The sequence below is a fragment of the Panthera leo genome, chromosome E2 (genome assembly GCF_018350215.1).
Source record: "Panthera leo isolate Ple1 chromosome E2, P.leo_Ple1_pat1.1, whole genome shotgun sequence".
Taxonomy (NCBI): domain Eukaryota; kingdom Metazoa; phylum Chordata; class Mammalia; order Carnivora; family Felidae; genus Panthera; species Panthera leo.
This window is the reverse complement of record NC_056693.1, coordinates 61,406,873-61,432,354: the sequence shown is the minus strand read 5'-3', so window position 1 is coordinate 61,432,354 and position 25,482 is coordinate 61,406,873. Positions and strand designations below refer to the sequence as shown.

The 25,482-nt window shown below is 48.2% G+C and overlaps 1 protein-coding gene across 1 annotated transcript; it reads left to right on the top strand.

Annotated features, from left to right (window-relative positions):
* Positions 1-251: 251 nt before the first annotated feature.
* LOC122207772 (cadherin-1-like) lies at positions 252-25,472 on the top strand. Its single transcript, XM_042917942.1, is given in 14 exon segments — positions 252-336; positions 529-699; positions 2,690-2,759; positions 2,874-2,949; positions 3,029-3,172; positions 3,279-3,434; positions 4,671-4,815; positions 7,098-7,273; positions 8,108-8,236; positions 11,853-12,035; positions 21,114-21,355; positions 21,557-21,693; positions 22,815-22,930; positions 25,395-25,472. Coding segments are annotated over 14 exon segments (1,908 nt in total).
* Positions 25,473-25,482: the final 10 nt, after the last annotated feature.

Here is a 25,482-nt window from a genome sequence, read left to right as displayed (position 1 = left end):
GGGAAGCTGATCACTTCAAGATGAGGACAGGTCTGTTCCTTCTTCCTCCCCTTCAGCAAAACCTCATTGCCAGTGTGGCCACCAGCCTGCAAGATGGCCCCCCAAAATCTACCCCTCATTACCACACCTTTGTGCACTCCCACCTTCACAGAACAGGGTTGACCTGTGCTGTGAAAATTACGGCATATGACGCCCAAAGTGGCTTCAGCCTTGCTCTCACTATTTCACAAGGTCCCAGATCACCTCGTGCAATGAAGCTAAGTGTTAATTTCCCCCTCCTGCCCAACCGCCAGCTGCCGGCGGCCATCATCCTCATTTTGACGAGGAGGCTCAGAGGTATGACTGCTAACTGACATCCACTGGATTCCAAGTCTCTGTTCCCTGGTAGACAGCTGAGAAGCCCTTAGCTGAGGCCACTGTCCTGTTCCTGTGACACCTGGTGGGCCTCTGCACCTGCTGGCTTCCCAGCACCTCCCCCTGACACTGTGATTGCCATGGACGCGTAGGTCAATAGTCCTTGGGCCACAGGATGTCAGCAGCTGAGGCAACAGAACGGTGTGGCCAGCGGCCTCTGGCCCACACCACTCTGCGACCACAGCACGTACCACAGCTATGGCCGGCCCCACCTGCTTTCTCCTCTGCTTGTCTGCCATCCGGGTAAGGACATTACCGGCTTCTTTGGGAACAATAGCTGGGCAGGTGAGGGCATCACTCACCAGGACAGTTGACAAAGAACCCAGAACCGCAGAACACTCTCCACATCTGGGGTGAGGACAAGCCTAACCAGAAGCCAAGCAACACAGGAGAGTAAAGCTTATCTGAAATTTACTAAATTTGTCTTCGATTCTCAGACTCCACTCCATCTGGCCCCAGTCCTATCACCCAGCCAGTATCTGAAACAAGACCTATCACTGTGGAGTAATGTCACCCACAGATGCTGTCCTCAAAGATTATTAAACTGCTTAAAATTTACTAAAGACAGTTTTTTAAGATACTTTTTTATAAGAGGCTATTAATCTCATCACCCAGAGAAAAATCCTGTAACATTTTGATACATGCACTTTAAGATCTTATTTTGCAAGCTCTCATACTTAAAAAAAAACAAAAAACTTAATGTTTATTTATTTTTTGAGAGAGACAGACAGAGTGCAAGCAGGGGAGGGGCAGAGAGAGAAAGGGAGACAGGGAATCCTAAGCAGGCTCCAGGCTCAGAACTGCCAGCACAGAGCCTGATGCAGGGCCCGAACTCACGGAACCTCGAGATCATGACCCAAGCCAGTCGGACGCTTAGCCAACTGAGCCACCCAGGTGCCCTGCTCTCATACTTCACAGCAACAACTTGGTTGTTTTTTTCTGATAATATGCAGTGGCTATGATTTTTAAAGTTAAGAAAACACAGGGATGCCTAGCTGGCTCAATCGGTAGTAAATGTGACTCTTGAGTCCTGAGTTTGAGCCCCACTTTGGGTGTGGAGATTACTTAAACATAAAATCTTTAGTGGCGCCTGGGTGGCTCAGTTGGTTAAGCATCTGACTTCAGCCCAGGTCGTGATCTCGCGGTTCACAAGTTTGAGCCCCGCGTCGGGCTCTGTGCTGATGGCTCAGAGCCTGGAGCCTGCTTCAGATTCTGTGTCTCCCTCTCTCTCTGCCCTTCCCGCACTCACACTCTCTCCCTCTCTCTCAAAAATAAATAAACCAAAAAAAAATTAAAGATAAAATAAAATCTTTAAAAATAATGGGGCACCTGAGTAGCTCAGTTGGTTGAGCATCCAACTTCAGCTCAGGTCATGATCTTGCAGTTCCTGAGTCTGAGCCCCACATGGAGCTCGGGCTCGCTCCTGTCAGCACAGAGCCTGCTTCGGATCCTCTGTCTCCACTTTCTCTCTGCCCCTCCCCTGCCTCTCTCTCACACACACAAATAAACATTAAAAAATAAGTAAATATGGGGCGCCTGGGTGGCTCAGTCGGTTAAGCATCCGACTTCCACCCAGGTCATGATCTCGCAGTTTGTGGGTTCAAGCCCCGCATCAGACTCTGTGCTGACAGCTTGGAGCCTGGAGTCTGCTTTGGATTCTATGTCTCCCTCTCTCTCTCTGCCTCTCCCCTGTGCATGCTCTGTCTTTCTCTCTCTAAAAAATAAATAAAGATTTTTTTAGAAAAAATAATTAAATAAAATAAAATAAATAAAAGTTAAGAAAATACTGAAAATAAAAACCACCCAGTAAATAATTTCATTTTTCAGAGGGAATATCAATTAATACAGCAAGTTACAGCTTTTCTGTTCATCGAACAAAAATAACTGCACGCACGCTTGGATATTTGCACGTTTTTCTTTTACAAACCCTCCAGAGCCCCTATCTTACTTTCTTTATCTTACTTTATCTAACTTTCTCACCTGCCTCTTTCCCTTCACAAAATATCCTGAACACCTTCCTTGCAGTTTTCACTGTTACGTCATGTCCGGGATTGGGCTGTGGTTGAACCAACACCCTGTCAGTGGACATGAAAGGTGTTTCCAGAAAGAGTTTGTATACCAGAGTTTAGCCTAGTTTTGGCATAGACTAAAACATGCACTGTATTCAGTCCTCAAGAAAGTTCTCTGATCTCATGGGTTTGGGAAGAATATGTTCACTCCACCTAACCCCTCCCATGATGTCTCAGAGCACCCCTCTCAGCCTTCCTGTCCACAGGACGGTGTTGGGAAAGCCTGGAGACCATGGTGGAGGTGGAAGCCATTGTTTTCTGGGAAGAAACAAGACAGTGAGTAGTGACACCCAGGCTGGACCACGGCCATTGTCCTGAAGACTGTCCCCTGTGTTCTGAACCTGCTTCATCAATGGCTTTGCAGCTTCTTGCCCAATGGATGCCTTTTAGTGAGGGGTCTCCCAAGATACCTCAGAAGCTGGGGTTGGTGGTGAGAGATCTATGCGGCGACAAGACCCTCCAGCAGGTCAGTGGGGTGTTTACAAGAGCCGGCTTCGTTGAACGGTTAAGCCTGTGCTATGGTCCCTCACCTCCTGTCCTTTTAGGGTACTCTCTCTGGACACCAGAAGGAGGTGCTGATGTTCCCTCATGCCCACTACGGTCTCAGAAGGCAGAAGAGAGACTGGGTTATCCCTCCCATCTCCATCACAGAGAATGAAAAAGGCCCATTCCCAAAAATGGTGGCTCAGGTATTGCAAAGGGAGGACTCTGGTTTCGTTCTAGGGTTCCCTATGGAGAGGGATTCACACCTGACTGGGGTCCTTCTTTGCTTTTCTGCTTCTGCGTTGTCTTCAGGTCAAATCTGACAAAGGCAAGAAAATCCAGGTTTTCTACAGCATCACTGGCATGGGGGCTGACAAACCTCCTTGTGGTGTGTTTATAATGGACAGAGAAACAGGATGGCTAAAGGTGACGATGCCCTTGGACAGAGAGCAGGAGTCCCACTATGTTGCGAGTGTCTGCTACATGGCTGTAGGGGCCGGAGCACTGGCAGCCATCTCATTTGCTAAACATTTCAAACAGCCACTTAATTTTTGAAGTTACTTATGGAACATGTTTTGAGCATCTATTATATTCCAGGTACCACACAGGAGGGTTAAGAGGGTAGAGCAGAGCAGAGCTGGGGTACAGATCTGGGATTTGTAACCTAAGAACCAGCTCTGCAGCTGTGGACAAGTTCCAAGACTCACTAAGGTGAGGAGGCTGTGAGATGCGAGCTTCTGAGCTCAGGGAAGACAGCAACACTGGGGGGAGATGTAGACTGTTGTTATAGTTTCTGCCACTGCTGTTAGCTACAAAGACGCATAATGAAGAGTCCCATTCTAGAGGGGAAAAAGACAGGACTCTTGCAGCAAAGACAAAGGTGCAGCAGGGGGAGAGAAAGTGGCCAGACAGGGCTGAGCAGAGAGAATGAGCGCCTTGTGTGACTCTACACTGGAACATTCTAGACAATCTCCAAATGTTAAGAGTGTAGGATCCAGAGCGAAACAACTCATGGTGAGACCCCAGCTCTGACACTCCTTTACTTTGTAGCCCTGGCTGTGGTAGTGACCCCCTCAGTAACCCCCTTTGCTGTCGGGTTAATATATGTAAAGCACTTTGAACAACGACTAGTCCCGGGTAAATTCTCAATGCATGTCAGCTGAGCATCCCTTAAATACAGCTCTCTGGGGTGTCTTGTCCGGCAGACTCTCCACCATACCCCTCTGAGGGAAACCAAGACCCAAATAGAGCCTCAATTTGCTCTCCTCCCAAGGTCATTGCCCTCATTCACAGAGTCTAAGTGAGTTCCCCATCAGGTCCACCTTCCACACCTGAGAAGGACAAAGACAAGTGCTGCAGAAATCAGAGCCCTCAGTCCTCATGATCCCACCATGAGAACGTGGTCACACGGTCACATCCAGCTGCGCGGGAGGCATTGTGCGTGGCTGAGCCAATTTCTAGGGAAAAGGGAAGAGGTGGGCAAGCTGACAGCTAGCACTCGACCCTGAGCATCACACCAGAAAACACTGAGGAGACAACAGATGCAACCCTTACTAACATTAACGAGGTTGGAATAAGTCCTGTTTTCTCAGACTCCCAGGTAACTGAAACATGAGACAAAGAAAGTGGCTTCTCACTGCAACGGGCCTTCTGTGGGACAGATGCCCACTGGCTGGCCTCTTCTGCACCTTTATTGCTTTTCAGCTTTTCTTTCATGCTGCGTCTTCGACTGGGAATGCTGTGGAAGAGCCTACGGAGACTGTGATCACAGTGGTAGACCCGAATGACAACAAGCCTGAATTCATCCAGGTGGTCTTTGAGGCGTCTGTGATGGACAGAGCCCACCCAGGTTAATTTGAACAATGGAGGGTTTTAGTGACACATGGCAGTAAAATCAGGGGAGATACAAAGAATCTGGGAAACTAAAGTGTAAAAACCGGAGGAGATCTTACGAAGCCACACCCTGGGCTCCAGTGCATGGAAAGTTTCCACTTGGAGATTGGAAGGGACAGATCAAGGACTGCAATGACTGGTTCTTCTTTCTTTCTTTCTTCTTTTTTTTATTTTTTCATTTTTTTAGGGTGGGGTTTCAAGCAATAGAAACCCTCTCAGGCTTGCTCAAAAAAGTCGGGACTGGGGAGGGCTACAGGTGGAAAGGATCCCACAAAGAGGGGCCGACAGGGACCATAAAGCAAGAAGGTCCTTTTGGGGCCAAGGCAGTCCAGGAATCATGGGTCTGCTACTGTCCAGGTGATGCTCACTGGTTGCCTCAATTCTGTCTCTATGTCCTGTCTGCATGTGCTGGTCTCTGCATCTCTGTAACTGGTGCCACTGGCAGACCCTCCTCCCCTTGTGGCCGTTCTCACTCCATAGCTCCCTCGACACACCCTTTCTGCGTCAGTTTCCATTTCTCCCTACATATTTCCTAATACATGCTCCTACAAACACGAATCTGACTGATTATTCTTGATTAGGGGGCCACTCTGGTTTCAACAGGCTCTTACTTACACATCGAGGAGCTGTTACACTTCCAGACATGACACTAAACCTGCGGATCCCATGACGGCATCATAGGCAACACTGACAGGACCACACGCTCACAACTTCCAACCGGACATTTTGGGAATGGATGTCGAGGTCCTCATTCTCTCGGACTGAAGACAAATGAAGCCGAAAAATCACAGGGTATTTCGTGTGAAATGACATTATGATGGATGCTTTCTTCTCCCTTCTGGCCCGCCATAACAGCCACTAATGCTTTCTTCCTCCTCTTCTCTGTATTTTCTATCTTCGTGCTGCCTTTGGCCCTACCACAAACCATGGCTCACTGGCCAGCACTAGCTGTCTCCTGATCACCCACGTAGGGGACAGGTCTGTTTCAGGTTCTCTCAGCGGACCAAACTCTAGAGGCTTGGTTCTAGCTACCATGACATACTGCCCCCACCTGCCTTTGTCTACTCTCTCACCACTTCCCTCCATCTGGCTTACGTGCTTGGCTCTAGCTCAGATGTGTGGCCAGTGTCCAGACGGGACTCCCCTGACAATGGCAGGGAAGGAAGAATGACACAAGAGGCCTGAGATCAGTAGAACAGCTGGAAAGATGAGATATGAAATGGTCACCTGACCCTCCCCTTGAGCACCTAATAACATCTCAGCACCCTGAAGTATCATGTTAATGAGGGACATGATCCCACAGCGACAGCCATGTCAAAAGATGCCCTAAAGAGAAAAGAGAGAGAGAGGCAAACCAAGAAACAGACTTAACTACAGAGAACACACTGATGGTTACCAGAGGGGAGCGGGGTGGGGGATGGGTTAAATAGGTGACGGGGATTAAGGACTGCACTTGTCGAGATAAGTACCAGGGGAGGTGTGGAATTTTTGAATGACTATATTGTACACTTGAAACTAGTACTACACTGTATTTTAACTAACTGGAATTTATTTTTGTTAAATTTTATTTATTACATTTATTTATTTATTTACTTACTTATTGATAGACCGAGAGAGACAGAGCACAAGTCAGGGAGGGGCAGAGAGAGAGGGAGACACAGAATCCGAAGCAGGCTGCAGGCTCCAGGCTCCGAGTTGTCAGCGCAGAGCCTGACGCAGGGCTCGAACTCACAAACAGCGAGATCATAACCTGAGCCGAAGTCTGACGCTTAACCGACTGAGCCACCCAGGCGCCCCTAACTGGAATTGAAATAAAAACTTAGAAAATAAAATAAAATACATTTTTTAAAAGATGCCCTGGGGCACCTGGCTGGCTCAGTCAGCGGAATGAGCGACTCTTGTTCTCGGTTGGGGTCTTGAGTTCAAGCCCCATGTTGGGTGTAGAGATTACTTAAATAAATAAATACATCTTTAAAAAGAAAAATAACTAAAAAAAAATTTTAAAGGATGCCCTAAAGATTTCTGGAAAAAGTAAACAAATCATTTGTAAATTATTATAATAATTTGGTGAATTATTTGAACTAGAACTTATACCACTTGATAAGTACTTTTGTCACCTGTATAGTGAATAGACCAAAAAAAGAACACATTTAATCTTAGATTTCTGTGTTAATTTGTATTGCCCTGCCAGTTGTTAGCTGTTGAGATCATCAACTCTTCTCCCCTTTGTCCTTGCAGGAACCTCCGTGATGCAAATCACAGCAACGGACGCAGATGACCATGAGAACACCTACAATGCGGCCATTGCTTATACCATACTCAGCCAAGACCCCTCGGTGCCTCACCCCAACATGCTCACCATCAACCAGGACACAGGAATCATCGCTGTGCTCACTTCTGGGTTGGACTAACAGGTCAGGGGTCAAGAGGGGCTACCGGGTGGTGCAGTTAAATGCACATTTGTCCCAGCTGGTAAGGCTCGGGCACAAGTCAGAACAAACACTGACTAATCAGAACAAACATGAGCCAATCAGAGCAGACACCAGCCAATCAGAACAGGTTCCCAGCCAGTCAGAATAGGCACTCAACCAATCAGAACAGACTCCTGACTGTTAGACCATGAACCAACCAATCAGAAGAGGCATCTATCTGCCACAGACAGGGTTCCCGCTGATGCCCCCCCCCCAACCCCCCGCCTGGCTGACTTTGAGCCCTGGGCATATAGCAAAGCCTAAGGTATCACTGGGGTGAATTAGAAATGTGAGCCACAAGACAATTCCTGTAACTGACGAAATGAAATGATTCTGTTTCCCAGGGATTCAGACCACATTCTCTGGTGAAAATAGAAAAATACAAGCATCCCCCGCCCCCATAAGTGTTGCACACATAATTGAAGGGGACCCAGGACTCCCAGGTGGAGTGCTGGGAGTGGGAATATATTGATCAAATCCCAATCCAGGAAACTTTCCTCCTGGGTCAGTTTTGGGAGAGGATGGTCCGAATTTACCAAAGTTGACTTCTCTGAGTGGTGAGCCAAGGTGAAAGCTGAGGTATGGGGCAGCATGTCAGCCTCTCCTTGAGCGCCTGACAGGACCGTCGCTCCTGGGAGCCAGTCATTTACTGGAGGGGAGGGTCCACCAGGTTTGCTGCCTCGGGCATTCCACATTTACTCTCTGGGTGCCACTGGGTAGATGAGCCAAATCTGCATCTATAATCCCCAGTGCTGACTGCCACCTGCTTGTCTGCAGATCGCTTCCGTATACACCCTGACAATTCAAGCTGCTGACCTCCAAGGTGAAGGCTTAAGTTCTACAGGGACAGCTGTGATCACAGTCACCCACAGCAATGCTAACCCTCCCGGCTTCAGCCCAACTTTGGTAAGTCCAGCCAAAGTCAATGGATGTCTCGTGACCTATGTTCTACAGTGAATTATGTGTCAGTGTGTTGACAAGCAGTGTCATGATTCAAGCCTCAGCCTGGCTGTGTTTGAGAATGCTCTGGACCACATTCTCTGATGAAAATAGGAAAATACAAGCATCCCCCGCCCCCATAAGTGTTGCACACATAACGGAAGGACTCCCAGGTGTAGTGCTGGGAGTGGGAATATATTGATCAGATCCCAATCCAGGAAACTGTCAGTATATGGGTCAGTATTGGGAGGGAATGATCTGAATTCACCAAAGTTTGCTTCTTTGAGTGGTGAGCCAAGGTGAAACTCTCCCTGTCCCAGGGAAAGGGCAGCTCGCTCTGGGCCAGGTGGTGACTCAGATGGGCAGATGAGTGTGAAAGACAGAGTCCATGACACAGACAAGATGTCATTGTCCTAGGGGCACAATCGTTCACGGGAAGCCCCATCCCACTGGTTAAGAATAAAGAGCCCTCGGGCCCAGGTGGCAGGAACTGACACAGGGATTCTTTGAGACGTGCGGTACAGGACACTTGGATGAGCAAAAGGATAGAGGGAATTTATTGTAAAGAAACAGGGTGGGGGACAGACAGGCTCGGGGGCAGCTGAGCCTTATGAGGGCTAGAAAACAGTGTCTGGAAACCCCCAGGAATCCAAGTCACCTTGTCTGTCTGTCTGTCCCTCTCCCTCACACTGTCTCATCTTTATACATCTGTTTAATTCTCACTCTGCAGCCTGACTCTGTCTGTGCATATGTGCATAGTCATTATATCTCTTCAGCCATTGGACATTTACTTCATACCTACTTGTGGCCAGGTCCTGTCCCAGGCATGGGGACATCTGTGATGACACAGACAAAAACTCCGGGTCTTGGGGAGATGAAATTCTCCCAGGGGACACATGACCCTCCTGTGGCCCTCAAGCCCCTGCCCATCCCCCTGGCCTCACTACTCAACTGGCCCTCCCTGAGCTCCGGCCTTTCTGCTTCCTTGCTGGTCTTTCAACATACCAGTCATGCCCTTGTCTCAGCACTTCGCTCCTCTTCGGAGAAGACCACACTCAAACCCATTGCCTGCCACCCCCTGCCAAAGCTCATTCTCAGCTCATCTCACCATCTTGATTATTGTACTCGTTCAGGTCTTTAGGACTGTCCCTTCCTCTTGCCACTTTGTGTCACGTCAGTGCACCTGGCGATGCTGCCTCGATATTTCCTCAAGGAAGGAAGGTCCCAGGTGCCTTTATGTATTCTCAGTTGAGGCAACAATTGGAATGGAATCAAAGTCTCTGCGTTCCAACCACAAATCCCCGTCGCAATGGCCTGAGAGGACTCTCTAGACAGGGTGTGGAGCCGGGGGCAGGGCACAGGCATCCTTCCTGTGATAAGGGCGGTGTCTCAGTGGGGCCCCAGTGGGCAGTCCCATGTGGGCCTCTCCAGTGGCTCAGGGTAGGGCGGGAACCTCCCAGCTCTCAGTGCTAACTCAGGCAGCGGTCACACCAGTAGTGTCTCACTGGGAAACAGAAGGTATCTGTACCTGCTCAGGGTGCAGACCAACCAAGAACAGCTGTCAGTTCCAAGTTACTGAGCACTTTATGTCTACGCATTTTACCTGCATGATTTCAACCTCCTGAGGCAGACATCCTTTCAGCTACACACCCAGAAAAGTCAACAGGATTGGCTTAAAACCATGACTGGTTTATTGCTCTATGTAACACAATCCAGACACAGAAGGCCCCAGCTTCCGGGCACACCAAGCGGCAACACAGGGACACAGATTCCTTCTTTTTGTTCCATCTTCCTTAGCTTGTGAGTTTTGTCTTCGTGGTGGCTGCTACACCAGACCACTGATCCAGTTAGAAGAGGGAGGGAAGAGATCGAGAGCCATGCCTGGTGTCTTTTTACCACAACCTCCACCAGGTAGACCTGCACTTTGACCCCACCAGCCAGAACGTGGTATGTGGCCACCCCTGGCTGGAATTTGTTTAGGTAGCAGGGATTACAGAGCAGGGCATCACACAGTGAGAATAACAGAATGACTGGCACTGACCCCATTAGGCTGGACCCCCTTGCCCACTCTTAAGCAGCCCAATGCCATAGGAGAGTCATGAGGAAGGTTCCAGGCAAAGCCTGCAGGCCTTGAAGGGTTTAACCAAGGCCTACCTGTTTGGTGGTCACCTGGCTTAAGCCCAGGGACGTGGGGTCTGGATTCCATGGGCTGGCCCTGCTCAGGCCACCGGGAATGGTGACAGGGTGGTCACCTGGGTGTCTAGAGCCCCAGGCTCTGAGCTGCTTTCTCTCAGGGGAGATGGGCCAGACCCTTGGCATAAAGTCCAGGGATGTGCTCAAGGCAGTGGGCCTTGGATTTAGGTCCCAAGCATCGCCTTCCCAGTCCTGTAGCTGTGACCTTAGTGTTTCTGTGCCCCTCCCCAAAATCAGAGGTGATAGTAGCCCTGATCTCCTAAACTTCAGTACAGATTAGGGTCTGTCTGCTCCCACTGGTGCTACCCTGACAGCAATACAGATCAGTTAGCCTTGTTGAATGGAGAAGAAGTTGTCTGACCTCCCTGTGTTTATCATCTATGGAAAGGGGGGGGGGGGCAGTGATTTTGTCCTCTGGGGGTATATGAGGACCACAGTAAATAACGTACAGGAAGGTGCTAATAGGAATTCATTCATAGGCTGGAATTGGAACCAGTCTGACCTCAGAGAGCACACTGTCTCTACTCTGGAAGATGTATCCGAAAAATAATTGAGTTAATTCTTTTGAACCCATTGCTGGATGTGCCACAATTAGGAAGCCCATCCTTCTCTGTCCTTTGTTCCCAAGACAGGTATGCCAGGATACAAAGAGACAGAGAACAGCAGAGCCTCACATGCCTGAATTCCCTATAACCGAAATGTAGAGACAGTTGTAGACGTTACCGTATCATCCACAGAGTCCTGGGCAATAAACCCAGCGTCCCTCCCAAGGTGACTAGGGCTGGAGTCAGGGTCACACCTGAGCCTGGAAGGTGTTCCAGCAGAGCCCTCCTAACAGTCTCGTGTGCAAGATGTAAGACAGAGACACTTGCTGCCCATGGAGACTGAGTCAGAAGGGACCTGACAGCGAGGTGCGGGGGACAGGCTGGAGGAGCCACTCTAGGTCCAACTTCTCGCTTGGCTCCTGAGCCTGCGGGGCTGATGGCCTCAGCTGGGATCTGAGGAGCTTCTCACGGTGGCTGCAACCTGAGAACAGAGCCTGGGATGGCTGCACTTGGCCATGGGGACATATCCTCCTCGGCTGATGCACACTTTGGGATCCAAGCTTCAGGAGCTAGGAGACATGGTTTCACCTTTCCCGTCCCTTTGGCACAGAGTGAAAGTAGACACTGAGCTGTCGGAAGCCCCACCGCTGACGCACACATCCAGGGTACTGAGCAGGGCCTTTGCAGGTGCCCCTCACTGTCGCTCAGGCCAACAGACACCGCTTCAAGAAAAGACCCTTCTACCATGGCCCATCCTGCTGAAGATCCCTTGAGGCTGCCACAGGCTGCTTCCCAGGTCCCCACACAGGATGTCAGGAATGAGTGTCTGTGTCCTTCTCTTGCAGTACACGGGCCAGGTGTTTGAAAACAAGGTGGATGCAGGGATAGTGAGACTGAAGGTGAAGAGAGAAGATGCCCCAGGCTCTCCAGCATGGAAGGCAGTGTTTTCCATCCTGAATGACAGAGCAGGCCTCTACACTGTCACCACGGACCCGGAGACCAACAATGGCCTTTTGAAAACAGCCAAGGTAGGTGTGAGTTCTAAGGAGATGGCCGCCATGATCGACTGGCTCTGTCCACCCTGAACCAAGACAGGAGCAGACACCACACTCCTCACACCAGGAAGGCAGTTTCCCAGTGGGGAACTTCTACTGCGATGGGGGTCCCCCCCCCGCCCGGTCCTTGCATCAAAACAGCCATGCCATCACCCTGGACCTCAGAAATGCTGCCTAATTAACAGCTTTTTCCCAGAAAAACACTAACCTGGGATGTTTTCAGAGAGCTAAACTGGGACAGGGGTCTTCATTTGGGTTCCTCCAAAAGTGGGAGGGGCCCCAGAAGCACTGAGAAGGGGTGAGTGGGACAGGAAGTGGGGAGAGAACAGGAGGCTCAAGAATAGAGGGCTCAGGCCTCCAGAGTCATTCTGAGCAATGCCTGAGTAGTCGTCTCATCTGAGACATTTGTCTCCCTTCCCTTATGCTTAGAACTGTTGCTTTACCCCTAGAGGCAGGAAGCCAGGTCCCCTGAGCCACAGTGGTCTTCAGAGTGGGCACAGGGGCCTGGAACCATCTACTCCCCATTCCCCTGGATAAACTGAAGATTAAACTATCAAAAAGAGAGAGAGAAACAAAAAGATAGGCAACTGGGCGGCTCAGTCAGTTAAGTGTCAGACTCTTGATCTCGGCTCAGGTCATGATCTCATGGTTGGAGAGTTCAAGCCCCACGTTGGGCTCCTTGCTGGCAGTCCTGAGCCTGTTTGGGATTCTCTCTCTCCCTCTCTCCTTCTGCCCTTTCCCCGCTTATGCGCACATGCACATCCATGCACTCGCTCTCGTTCTCTCTCTCTCTAACATAAAAAAATAAACAAAAACAAACAAACAAACAAAAACAAGAAGGGGAGGGAGGGAGCCAAGATGGCGGAACAGCATGGAAGTTTTTTGTGTGTCTCGCATGCATGAAATACAGCCAGACCAACACTAAACCATCCTGCACACCTAGAAAACTGATTGGAGGACTAACACAACAATCTGCACAACCTGAACCACAGAATTCAGCAGGGATGCGGCGCGGAGACCTGAACTGGGGGAGAGAGAAGCCGCGGGAAGGGAGGTGCTTCTGCGGGCAGAGAGAGGATGGAGACTGGGGAGGGGGGAGAATACGGGAAAAGCACCCTTCCCCAAAAGCAGCTGGAGAGAAAGCGGAAAATTAGAAACAGCCACAGGGACTGAACTAAAAAAGGAGAAAGGCGAGGGTTTAAATTCCATTAAGACTGTAAACAAGGGGAATGCAGAGTCTGAAACTCCACAGCTCCATACCTGGTGGTGCTCGAGTCGGAAGTGTGACTCCCCAGGAGCAGAGTGGAATCCGGGAGGTTCTTGGGCCACACGGGAAAAAGTGGTTCCACTGCTGGAAGAACATTTGGTAGAGACTGTTGAGGCCACCTGGTCGCAGAAGACCCCAGAGAACGGCCACATTCGCTGGTGCTGGAACAAGGTCATTAAGGGTGAAGCCTGGTGCCACATGTGTGTTGTGATTTTCCATGGTCCCTAAAACACTCCTGCTACACTGTCTTGCGAACTTTTTGGGGGGCGGCCTGGCACCTGGCCACAGTCTCAGGGTACGGGCAACAGCGGGGTCCAGCAGGAGCTCCTGGGTGCAGCCGACATTCGGCCATTGCTCATTCGGCCATTGCTCGGTGAGACCCTCCCGCAGAGGAGCGGAACGGGTCAAAGCCGCAATCTTTCGGAAATAAGGGGCCAGGGAAAACAGCCACGTCTAAGACAAAACTCAGGAGAGAGTTACGGACTGGGGCCTGGTCACGGAGAGTGAAAAAGCAGGGAGTGGATGAGAGCTGAAGACAGAGGACCGGTGCGCGATTGCTGATCTGGGAGAACAGGCTGGATAGCTGGGCGGCGCCATTTTCACCACTCCCACACATGCGCATTCGCACCTACCTGCAACACTCCACCCCAGTAGGCTAGCGGCGCCATCTAGTGGAGAGCGGAGCTGTTACAGCGAGCCCCGCCCAACTGGGCCAACTTCGCTCTTCAAGAACACAAGGCTCACCACCGGCTTGGTTTATGGACTATAAAGCGCTTCGTAGTCTGCCTTCTACAGGAAAACGAAGTAATTTCAGTCGTATTTCAATCTGTTAGCAGGTCCATCTATTCAATTTTCTTTTTTCTTCTCTTTTTTGTTTCTTTTCTTTTTCTTGAAAACAGAAAGGGAAAAAATTCATTTTTATTTTCAATTTTTATTAAAAATATTTTTCTTTAATTTTTTCTACTATATTCTTTACTTTTGTGCAAATTTTTTTCAAATTCTATTTTACTTCCATCATTTCATTTTAGTCTACTTCAGTGTATTCATTTTTCAAGTTTTCAAACGATTTCCTTCCCCCCCCCCCCCTTTTTTTATCTAACCTATCAAGCCACTTTCAACAATCAAAACACACCTAGGATCTAGCATCACGTATTTGATTTTGTGTGTGTGTGTGTATGTGTGTTTAATTTTTTAATTTTAATTTTTTCTACCTCATTAATTCCTTTTCTCCCTTCAAAATGATGAAACAAAGGAATTCACTCCAAAAGAAAGAGCATGAAGAAATGACAGCCAGAGATTTAACCAATACAGATACAAGCAAGATGTCTGAACCAGAATTTAGAATCATGATAATAAGAATACTAGCTGGAGTTGAAAATAGATTAGAATCACTTTCTGCGGAGATAAAAGAAGTAAAAACTAGTCAGGATGAAATAAAAAATGCTATAACTGAGCTGCAATCACGGATGGATGCAGCGGCAGCAAGGATGGAGAATCAGCGATATAGAGACAAATTTACGGAGAATAATGAAGCGAAAAAAAGAGGGAGATTAAGGCAAAAGAGCACGATTTAAGAATTAGAGAAACCAGTGACTCATTAAAAAGGAACAACATCAGAATCATAGGGGTCCCAGAAGAGGAAGAGAGAGAGAGAGAGGGGTACAAGGGTTATGTGAGCAAATCATAGCAGAAAACTTTCCTAACCTGGGGAAAGACACAGACATCAAAACCCAGGAAGCACAGAGGACTCCCTTTAGATTCAACAAAAACCGACCATCAACAAGGCGTATCATAGTTAAATTCACAAAATACCAGGCAAGGAGAGAATCATAAAAGCAGCAAGGGAAAAAAAGTCCTTAACCTACAAGGGAAGACAGATCAGGTTTGCGACAGACCTTTTGACAAAACTTGGCAGGCCAGAGAGGAGTGGTAGGATATATTTAATGTGCTGAATTAGAAAAATATGCAGCCAAGAATTCTTTATCCAGCAAGGCTGTCATTCAAAATAGAAGAAGAGATAAAAAGTTTCCCAAACAAAAATTAAAGGAGTTTGTGACCACTAAACCAGCCCTGCAAGAAAATTTAAGGGGGACTCTCTCAGAGGAGAAAAGATGAAAATATTAAATAAATAAATAAATAAATAAATACCAAAAGCAACAAAGATTAGAAAGGACCAGAGAACACCACCAGAAACTCCAACTCCACAAGCATCATAATGGCAATAAATTCGTATCTTTCAGTACTCACTCTAAACGTCAATGGACTCAATGATCCAATCAAAAGACATAGGGTAACAGAATGGATAAGAAAACAATATCCATCTATATGCTGTTTACCAGAGACCAACTTTAGACCTAAAGACACCTTCAGATTGAAAGTAAGGGGATGGAGAACCATCTATCATGCTAATGGTCAACAAAAGAAAGCCAGAGTAGCCACACTTATATCAGACAATCTAGATTTTAAAATAAAGACTGTATCAAGAGATGCAGAAGGGCATTATATCATAATCCAGGGGTCTATCCACCAAGAAGGCCTAACAATTGTAAACATTTATGCATCAAATGTGAGACACCCAAATATATAAATCAATTAATCATAAATATAAAGAAACTCATCTATAGTAATACCATAATAGTAGGAGACTTCAACACCCCACTCACAGCAATGGACAGATTATCTAATCAAAAAATCAACAAGGAGACAATGGCTTTGAATGACACACTGGACCAGATGGACTTAACAGAGATATTAAGATCATTTCATCCTAAAGCAGAAGAATATACGTTCTTCTCCAGTGCACATGGAACATTCTCCAGAATAGACCACATACTGGGACACAAATCAAGTACAAAAAAATCAAGATCATACCATGCATATTTTCCGACCACAACACTATGAAACTCAAAATCAACTGCAAGAAAAAATTTGGAAAGGTAACAAATACTTGGAGACTAAAGAACATCCTACTAAAGAATGAATGGGCTAACCAAGAAGTTAAAGAGGAAATTAAAAAGTATATGGAAGCCAATGAAAATGATAACACTACAACCCAAAACCTCTGGGACACAGCAAAGGCGGTCATAAGAGGGAAGTACATAGCAATCCAGGCCTTCCTAAAGAAGGAAGAAAGATCTCAGATACACAACCTAACCTTACACCTTAAAGAGCTGGGAAAAGAACAGCAAATAAACGAAACCAGAAGCTGGTTCTTTGAAAGAATTAACAAAATTGATAAACCACTAGCCAGTTTGATCAAAAAGAAAAAAGAAAGGACCCAAATAAATGAAATCAAGAATGAAAGAGGAGAGATCACAACCAACACAGCAGAAATAAAAACAATAATAAGAGAATATTATGAGAAATTATACAATAAAATGGGCAATCTGGAAATAATGGACAAATTCCTAGAAATATATAAACTACCAAAACTGAAACAGGAAGAAATAGGAAATTTGAACAGACCCATAACCAGTAAAGAAATCGAATTAGTAATCAAAAATCTCCCAAAGAACAAGAGCCCAGGGCCGGATGGCTTTCCAGGGGAAATTCCAGGGGAATTTTAACAAACATTTAAGGAAGAGTTAACACCTATTCTCTTGAAGCTGTTCCAAAAAATAGAAATGGAAGGAAAACTTCCAAACTCTTTCTATGAAGCCAGCATTACCTTGATTCCAAAACCAGACAGAGACCCCACAAAAGAGGAGAACTATAGACCAATTTCCCTGATGAATCTGGACACAAAAATCTTCCACAAGATATTAGCCAACCAGACCCAACAATACATTAAAAATATTATTCACCATGAACAAGTGGGATTTATAGCTGGGATGCAGGGCTGGTTCAATATCCGCACAACAATCAATGTGATTGATCACATCAATAAAAGAAAGGACAAGAACCACATGATCCTCTCAATAGATGCAGAGAAAGCATTTGACAAAATACAGCATCCTTTCTTGATAAATACCGTCAAGAAAGTAGGGATAGAAGGATCATACCTCGAGATCATAAAAGCTATATATGAACGACCCAATGCTAATATCATCCTCAATGGGGGAAAACTGAGAGCTTTCCCCCTAAGGTCAGGAACAAGACAGGGATGTCCACTCTCACCACTGTTATTCAACATAGTATTGGAAGTCCTAGCCTCTGCAATCAGACGACACAAAGAAATAAAAGGCACCCAAATCGGCCAGGAGGAGGTCAAACTTTCACTCTTCGCAGATGACGTGGTACTCTATATGGAAAACCCTAAAGATTCCACCAAAAAACTGCTAGAACTGATTCATGAATTCAGCAAAGTGGCAGGATATAAAATCAACACACAGAAAGCGGTTGCATTCCTATTCACCAACAATGAAGCAACAGAAAGAGAAATCGAGGAATTGATCCCATGTAAAATTGCACCAAAACCATAAAATACCTAGGAATAAATCTAACCAAAGAGGTAAAAAATCTATACACTGAAAACAATAGAAAGCTTATGAAAGAAATTGAAGAAGACACAAAAAAATGGAAAAAGATTCCATGCTCCTGAATAGGAAGAGCAAATATTGTTAAAATATTGATACTACCCAAAGCAATCTACATATTCAATGCAATCCCTATCAAAATAACACCAGCATTCTTCACAGAGCTACAACAAATAATCCTAAAATGTGTATGGAACCAGAAAAGACACCGAATAGCCAAAGCAACCTTGGAAAAGAAAACCAAAGCAGGAGGCATCACAATCCCGGACTTCAAGCTGTATTACAAAGCTGTAATCATCAAGACAGTATGGTACTGGCACAAGCACAGACACTCAGATCAATGGAACAGAATAGAGAACCCAGGAATGGACCCACAAACATATGGCCAACTGATCTTTGACAAAGCAGGAAAGAACAACCAATGGAATAAAGACAGTCTCTTCAGCAAGTGGTGCTGGGAAAACTGGACAGCGACATGCAGAAGAATGAATCTGGACCACTTTCTTACACCATACACAAAAATAAACTCAAAATGGATGAAAGACCTAAATGTAAGACAGGAAGCCATCAAAATCCTCGAGGAGAAAGAAGGCAAAAACCTCTTTGATCTTGGCCGCAGCAACTTCTTACTCAACACGTCTCCAGAGGCAAGGGAAACTAAGCAAAAATGAACTACTGGGACCCCATCAAAATAAAAAGCTTTTGCACAGCGAAGGAAACAATCAGCAAAACTAAAAGTCAACCGACAGAATAGGAGAAGATATTTGCAAACGACATATCAGATAAAGCGTTAGTATCCAAAATCTATATAGAACTTATCAAACTCAACATATCAGATAAAGGGTTAGTATCCAAAATCTATAAAAAACTTATCAAACTCAACACCCCCCCCAAAAAAATAATCCAGTGAAGAAATGGGCAAAAGACATGAGCAGACACTTCTCCAAAGAAGACATCCAAATGGCCAACAAACACATGAAAAAATGCCCAACTTCACTCATCATCAGGGAAATACAAATCAAAACCACAATGAGATACCACCTTACACCTGTCATAATGGCTAACATTAACAACTCAGGCGACAACAGATGTTGACAAGGATGCAGAGAAAGAACTCTTTTGCACTGTTGGTGGGAATGTAAGCTAGTGCAGCCACTCTGGAAAACAGTATGGAGGTTCCTCAAAAAATTAAAATAGAACTACCCTACGACCCAGCAATGGCACTACTAGGTATTTATCCAAAGGATACAGGTGTGCTGTTTCGAAAGGACATATGCACCCCAATGTTTATAGCAGCACTATCGACAATAGCCAAAGTATGGAAAGAGCCCAAATGTCCATCGATGGATGAATGGATAAAGAAGATGTGGTATACATATACAATGGAGTATTACTCGGCAATCGAAAAGAATGAAATCTTGCCATTTGCAACTACATGGATGGAACTGGAGGGTATTATGCTAAGAAATTAGTCAGAAAAAGACAAATACCATGTGACCTCACTCATATGAGGACTTTAAGCGACAAAACAGATGAACATAAGGGAAGGGAAGCAAAAATAATATAAAACAGGGAGGGGGACAAAACAGAAGAGACTCATAAATATGGAGAACAAACAGAGGGCTACTGGAGGGGGTGTGGGAGGGGAGATGGTCTAAATGGGTAAGGGCACTAAGGAATCTACTCCCGAAATCATTGTTGCACTATATGCTAACTAATTTGACTGTAAATTTAAAAAATAATAATAAAATTAAAATTAAAAAAAAACAAGAGGGAATGTAAGGAGTCATGGGGGAGAAGGACAATCTTAGGAACTTCTGCTTGGCTGAGGAGTGACTGGGGAGGGAGTAGGCACTTACTGCTCTTTGTGCCGGAATACCAGGACACCTAGAATAAACATGGAAAAGGCCAAAGGCAGCATCTAGACAAGGCTGGGGGACAGAAGGGCTAAAAATCAAGAACTCCACCAAGGACATGCCCCGGAACACTTGTCGACCTGCACGAAACCGGAGTATTGTGCCAGCAGGCGGCAAATCGACCCCTTGGGAATAACCACATGCCTTGCGGGTGGTGCCGAGGCCTAAGTCAGGAGGACCCAATCCCAGCTGACTCCTGGCCCAACCATCTGGGGACTCTTTCAGATAATTCTGCTCAGGGCCCACCACCCATGTTGTCCCTGTGCAGGATAATAAAACAGAGAGCTAACACAGGGTCCCAATAAGTGCCACGAGCTGTTTATGTACCAGCACACTCAGTATTCACTCCAGCAGGGAAGCGCTACAATTATGGACATGTGACGATGGGGAAAATGAGGTACAGAGCAGTGAGGTCACCTGCTTGGGCTGCACAGTAAGTGGCAAAGCCAAAACCCTCACCACAGCCCCCCTCTTCACTGCTATGTTAAGTGCGAAGTATCCAAGCGCCAGCTCAGCACAGAGCACTCCCTGTCATGGCCGCTTCTGCCCTGCCGATAGGTCTCGGGTCAGGCCAGCCTCGGCCAGAGGGAATTCTGAGATTCGTGGCTGGGATGATGTCCATGCTGAGGCAGGGGCTGGGCCTTCTACCCCAGCGCACTCGCACGGCTGGGCACACGTGGCCGTCAGGGAGTTCTGGCTCAGGACCAGTCCAGGGGTGCATGATGATATGAAACCTCTACCACAGTTCTTTGAAATGAGGACTGGCCTACAAAGCTCAGAAATGGGAGCTTTCTGGTTGCTCCTTATACCAGCCACTATTGCTACATAACAAATCACCCCACACACAACTCAGTGGCTTAAAAAATGGAACAGTTTTTTACCTCCATGGGTCAGGAATTCAGGAAAGACTCAGTGATTCTGAGTCAGGGTCTCTCCCACAGTTGTGGCCAGAAGGTGACCAGGACTGGAGGCCGGGGGCTCAAATGAGCTTCCTCATAGCATGGTGACCTCAGGGCTCTCTGACTTCACGCTCCAGGGAGCAAGGGCGGGGTGCCTCATCTTGGGTGACAAAGCCTTGAAGTCAGAATGCATGACACTGGCAACGTGCAGTAGGAGAAACCACGACGGAAGCCTGCTGGGGTTCACGGGAAGGGGACGTGGGCCCCGCTTCTGGGTGATGCGTTCAGGAAAGCACGTGCGAAGGGTGACGTTCTGTGGCCATCTTTGGAACACAGCCCGCCATACCAAGCTGTGGCCTTCCCTCAAGACAGGCAGAGGGTAGCAAGCCAGGGTCTGAGCTCTCTTGCAGGCCAGCAAAAGGGAGGCCTCCTGTGCCAAGTCCTGGAAAGCTGTGTGCCTGAGTCCCCTGACCGCCCTCTGCTATGTTCTTCAGGGCTTGGATTTTGAGACCACGCAGCAGTACGTCCTTTGCGTGACAGTGGTGGATGCAGTGCCCTTGGCATCTCTCTTCACCTCTACGGCCACGGTCACCGTGGACGTGTTGGACGTGAATGAGGCCCCTGTCTTTGTACCCCTGATAGAGATGGTGGAAATGCCCAAGGACATCAGTGTGGGCCAGGAGATCACATCCTACAGGGCCCAGGACCCAGACAGCTTCCGCTCTCAGGAAATCAGGTAGGACTGGAGGTGTGGCTTGGCCTTGCTGCCGTTCGGACCTGCTCAAGGCACCCAGGGCTGAGACCCAGCCACGTGCCTGGAGAGCTGGCCGGAGGAAATACTTAAATTTGTCAGCCCCCAGTAGCTCATTATGCCCCGGGAGGGTGGTTGGGGGACACATGGCCCCACCCTGTAAGAACGAGGGTTTATCCCTTTCAGGTACCAGATAGGGCACGACCCCAGCCATCAGCTGGACATCAACTGAGAAACAGGCGTCATTTCCACTCGAGCCAGTCTGCACGAGGACAGCGTGGAGAACCACACATTTTCGGCTGTTGTCATAGCTGTAGACAACGGCAGGGGCTTGGATGTTTCATCTTTGGGCCACATCCCTCTGTTGATGTGATGCTCTGATGCCAGCTCCACGTTGTGGCTGAGCTTGCGTACATCATCTCAACACATCTCTCCCAGAAGCTGACGAGGAGGGACTGTGTTCTCTTACCTGTTTTACTGAAAACACAGGATTGAGATGGTGATGAAAACACAGGATTGAGGAGTGAAAATGATCCTCCCAGCATCCCAGGGGGCAAGGACGGGCTTGAGCTTGTCCAGGCTTCCGAGCAAAATCACTCAGGGGGTCCAGCCTGGCTGCTGTGTTACAGCAAAGGTGACCGTGGGCACAGCACCACCCGCGCTGGGAAGAGAGTGGCAGGACAAAGTGCACACATACAGGCCCATGTCACACACACCTTCAACAAATACCCATTTGCACACTCACATGTGCATACTCACATTCACATAGATCACATTAAAAGAGTCACTCATGCACACTCCCACAGACCAGCATCCATGCAGACTCACAAGCTCATACGTGCACACGCACACATCATACACATTCACACGAATTGTCACACTCACACACACACTCTCATAAGACCCTGCTCAGGTCACATTGCCTGTGGCCACCAGCACCTGGCAAACCGTACCCATAAATGGTGGTGCTAAGGGCCCAGTGAGTACTCAGGGCGCTGTGCAGAAGCTGCGTTTAAATTTTTTTTTTTAATGTTTTATTTATTTTTGACAGAGAGAGAGAGACAGAGCATGAGCGGGGGAGCGTCAGAGAGAGAGGGAGACACAGAATCCGAAGCAGGTTCCAGGCTCTGAGCCATCAGCACAGAGCCCAATGCAGGGCTCGAACTCGCAGGCTGCGAGATCATGACCTGAGCCGAAGTCGGACGCTCAACCGACCGAGCCACCCAGGCGCCCCGAAGCTGCGTTTCGAGTTAGATTGGAGAGGAGATAAACGGTAAGATCAAGCAGCCCCTTTTCAGGCTGGCTCAGTCACCCGGTGAGAGATAGGACCATGGGGAGGGGCCCCGGGGGGGACAGCAGACCTCATGGGACGGTGTTTAAGTTGGAGGAAATGTAGAGGCTCACAATTGTAGGGTCTGATCTCCTCTGTCTCATTCCCCCTTAGGGCAACCTCCGGCCACGGGGACCGGGACCCTTCTCCTCACTTTCTCTCACACAGACTGTCCAGTGGCAGACTCACAGTGCCTTTCCATCTGCCGGCGGGGACGAGAGCCTGAGGCTGTAAGTACGGGCCACCAGGGCCTTTCGCCGAACGCTTGCCTTTCTAGGGTCCCCGTGGGTTGTAAAGATGAGCTCCCAGGTGAGTATCCAGCCTTGTCACCAGGATCGGCAAGGCACCGTGTACAGCCAATCAGACCGTGCACTGACTTGATACATATATACCTCACACTGCAAGTGTTTTTATCATTTTTAAGTGTTTTCAAATGTTATAACTTTGAATCCAAAGCTGAGCCATTTAAACATTTACTATGACAATTTTCTGGTAGATGAGGACCGTGAAGATGAAGCACCTTATTCTAATTTGCCTCGAGGTGCCACAAGGGACCTTGTCACCTTCTCATTAGGGAAGTTCCCAGTATGCAATGTCCCCATGATAATCTTGGTTCTCAGAGAGGGCTGGCTGCCAGGATGCCAGGCAGGGGCTGAGGGTCTCAAGCGACTTGTGAAAGGGGCAGGGGCCCTAGACACTGGAGTTCCCGTCTGGGTGGAGGCAGGATGGGGAACGGGCCCTGGAGGGGCCCTGGAAGGAACTGCGACAACTCCCTTCCCCCCACCTTCTCTCCGGGCCACTAAGTTCTCTCTTGGGGCAAAGAGTGTCAGCTCTCTAGAAAGGGAGTTACAGGGCACACCCCCACAAAGGTTTCATTGTCGTTCTTGTCAGTTTACTTATGGCGGTTGAGACGACTTAACGATTCTAAGAGTACAAAAATAAAAAATCTAAGAGTTCAAAGAAAGGTTAAAGAGCAAAAATAAGTAACCCCATCCACAATTGCTTGTCCCAGAGATGGCCGCCGGTGTAAGTCTGCTGGTAGCATACTAGAAAGTATTCCAGGTCTTGGCCTCTCTGTGCCTCCTCTATAAAATGGGGCTAATAATACTTACATCATGAGGTGGCCGTGAGGATTAAGTGAGCAAAGCTTTTAACGTAGCTGAAGCTATACACACATTCAGAGCAGGAAGCTATAGCCGCCTCCCCCTGTTTACACCCTGTGTCATGCCTTGCGGCTAGTCCCTACTCCAGGACACTGCTACACGCAAATGGACCCCATTCTCTTTAATGGGCTGCAGAGCACGCCGGTCTGTAACAGAGCTCATTTATTTAATTGTCCCCAGTGGAGACATCTGGTTGTTTCTCATCCATCGTACCCACGGGTGTTGGCAAAAACAGGTGTGAGCCTCTCCTTGGGGTTATCTCCTGTAAACATAATCCCAGCCAAACGTCATGTGTGTTTAAATCTCAAATAGATATTTTTTTTTATTTAAAAAAATTTTAAGTTTATTTCTTTTTGAGAGAGAGACAGAGACAGAGACAGAGACAGAGACAGAGCATGAGCAGGGGAGGAGCAGAAAGAGAGGGAGACACAGAACCGGAAGCAGGCTCCAGGCTCCGAGCTGTCAGCATAGAGCCAGATGCGGGGATCCAACCCACGAACAGTGAGATCATGACCGGGAAGGAAGTCGGACACTTAACTGACTGAGCCACCCAGGCGCCCCTCAAATAGATGTTCTTTTTTTTTTTTTTAATCTTTATTTTTGAGAGAGAGACAGAGCGTGAGCAGGGGAGGAGCAGAGAGAGAGGGAGACACAGAATCCGAAGCCGGCTCCAGGCTCCGAGCCGTCAGCACAGAGCCCGACTGGGGCTCGAACTCACAAACCGCGAGATCATGACCTGAGCCAAAGTCCGAGGCTCCACCGACTGAGCCACCCAGGAGCCCCGCAAATAGAGAGCTCTTAATCAACTCCAAAGTAGGTGTAACCAGCACACTCCCCGCCTTTGGTAGGAGGGTCTCCTTCCCTGCCTTGGAGGGGTGTGATTCTTAACCTGCACATAGTCCATGCTCACCATCCAGTAGTGGGAAAATGCCCTTTGACAGCAAGAAAAAGGTTCCCTACCTAGAGCAACACAACCAGTCAACCAACATGGTGGTGTAGACCTTTCCAGATGTTAAATACAGAGTGCCCTTACTTATGTTACATGAACTATTTTATGTGCAAGAACTTCAATATGGCGATGGACTGGTACCCGTCCGCTCAGTTCTGTCACTTGCTCCTCTCTCCCAGGCCCTAAGCTGTCAGTGTGCAGAGCCTCCCTAGAGGTGGGGGGGGCCACAGGGGCGTAAGGGGAGAGAGGTACGTAGACAGCTTCGCCTCATCTCAGCCTTGGGAGTTACTGCCGAGGGTTTTACAGAACCGGACAGGAAACTGAGGCACCGTCACGTGGTCTCTCAGGGCAGTCAGGGCAGCCCGCGGCCCACGCTGATCTTCGCTGGACCTACTCGGCCCGCCCCGGCCCGCCCCCCTGCCTGCAGCGCGACAGACCCGGAACGGACGCCCCTCCCCCCCCCCGCCCCCGCGCCCCCCCCCCGCCCCCCCCCCCCCGCCCCGTCCCGCCCCAAACCCCACCTCCCGCCGGTGCCCTCAACTTCACTTCCGGCCCTGGGAGGAGCCTCCGCGGCCCCTGCAGGTCTGTGCGCCCCCGTCGCCACGCCAGAGCTCGGCAGCGAAGCCCCCTCGGACACCCCTGGTGGACACCGAGGTGTAGCCGCCCTCCC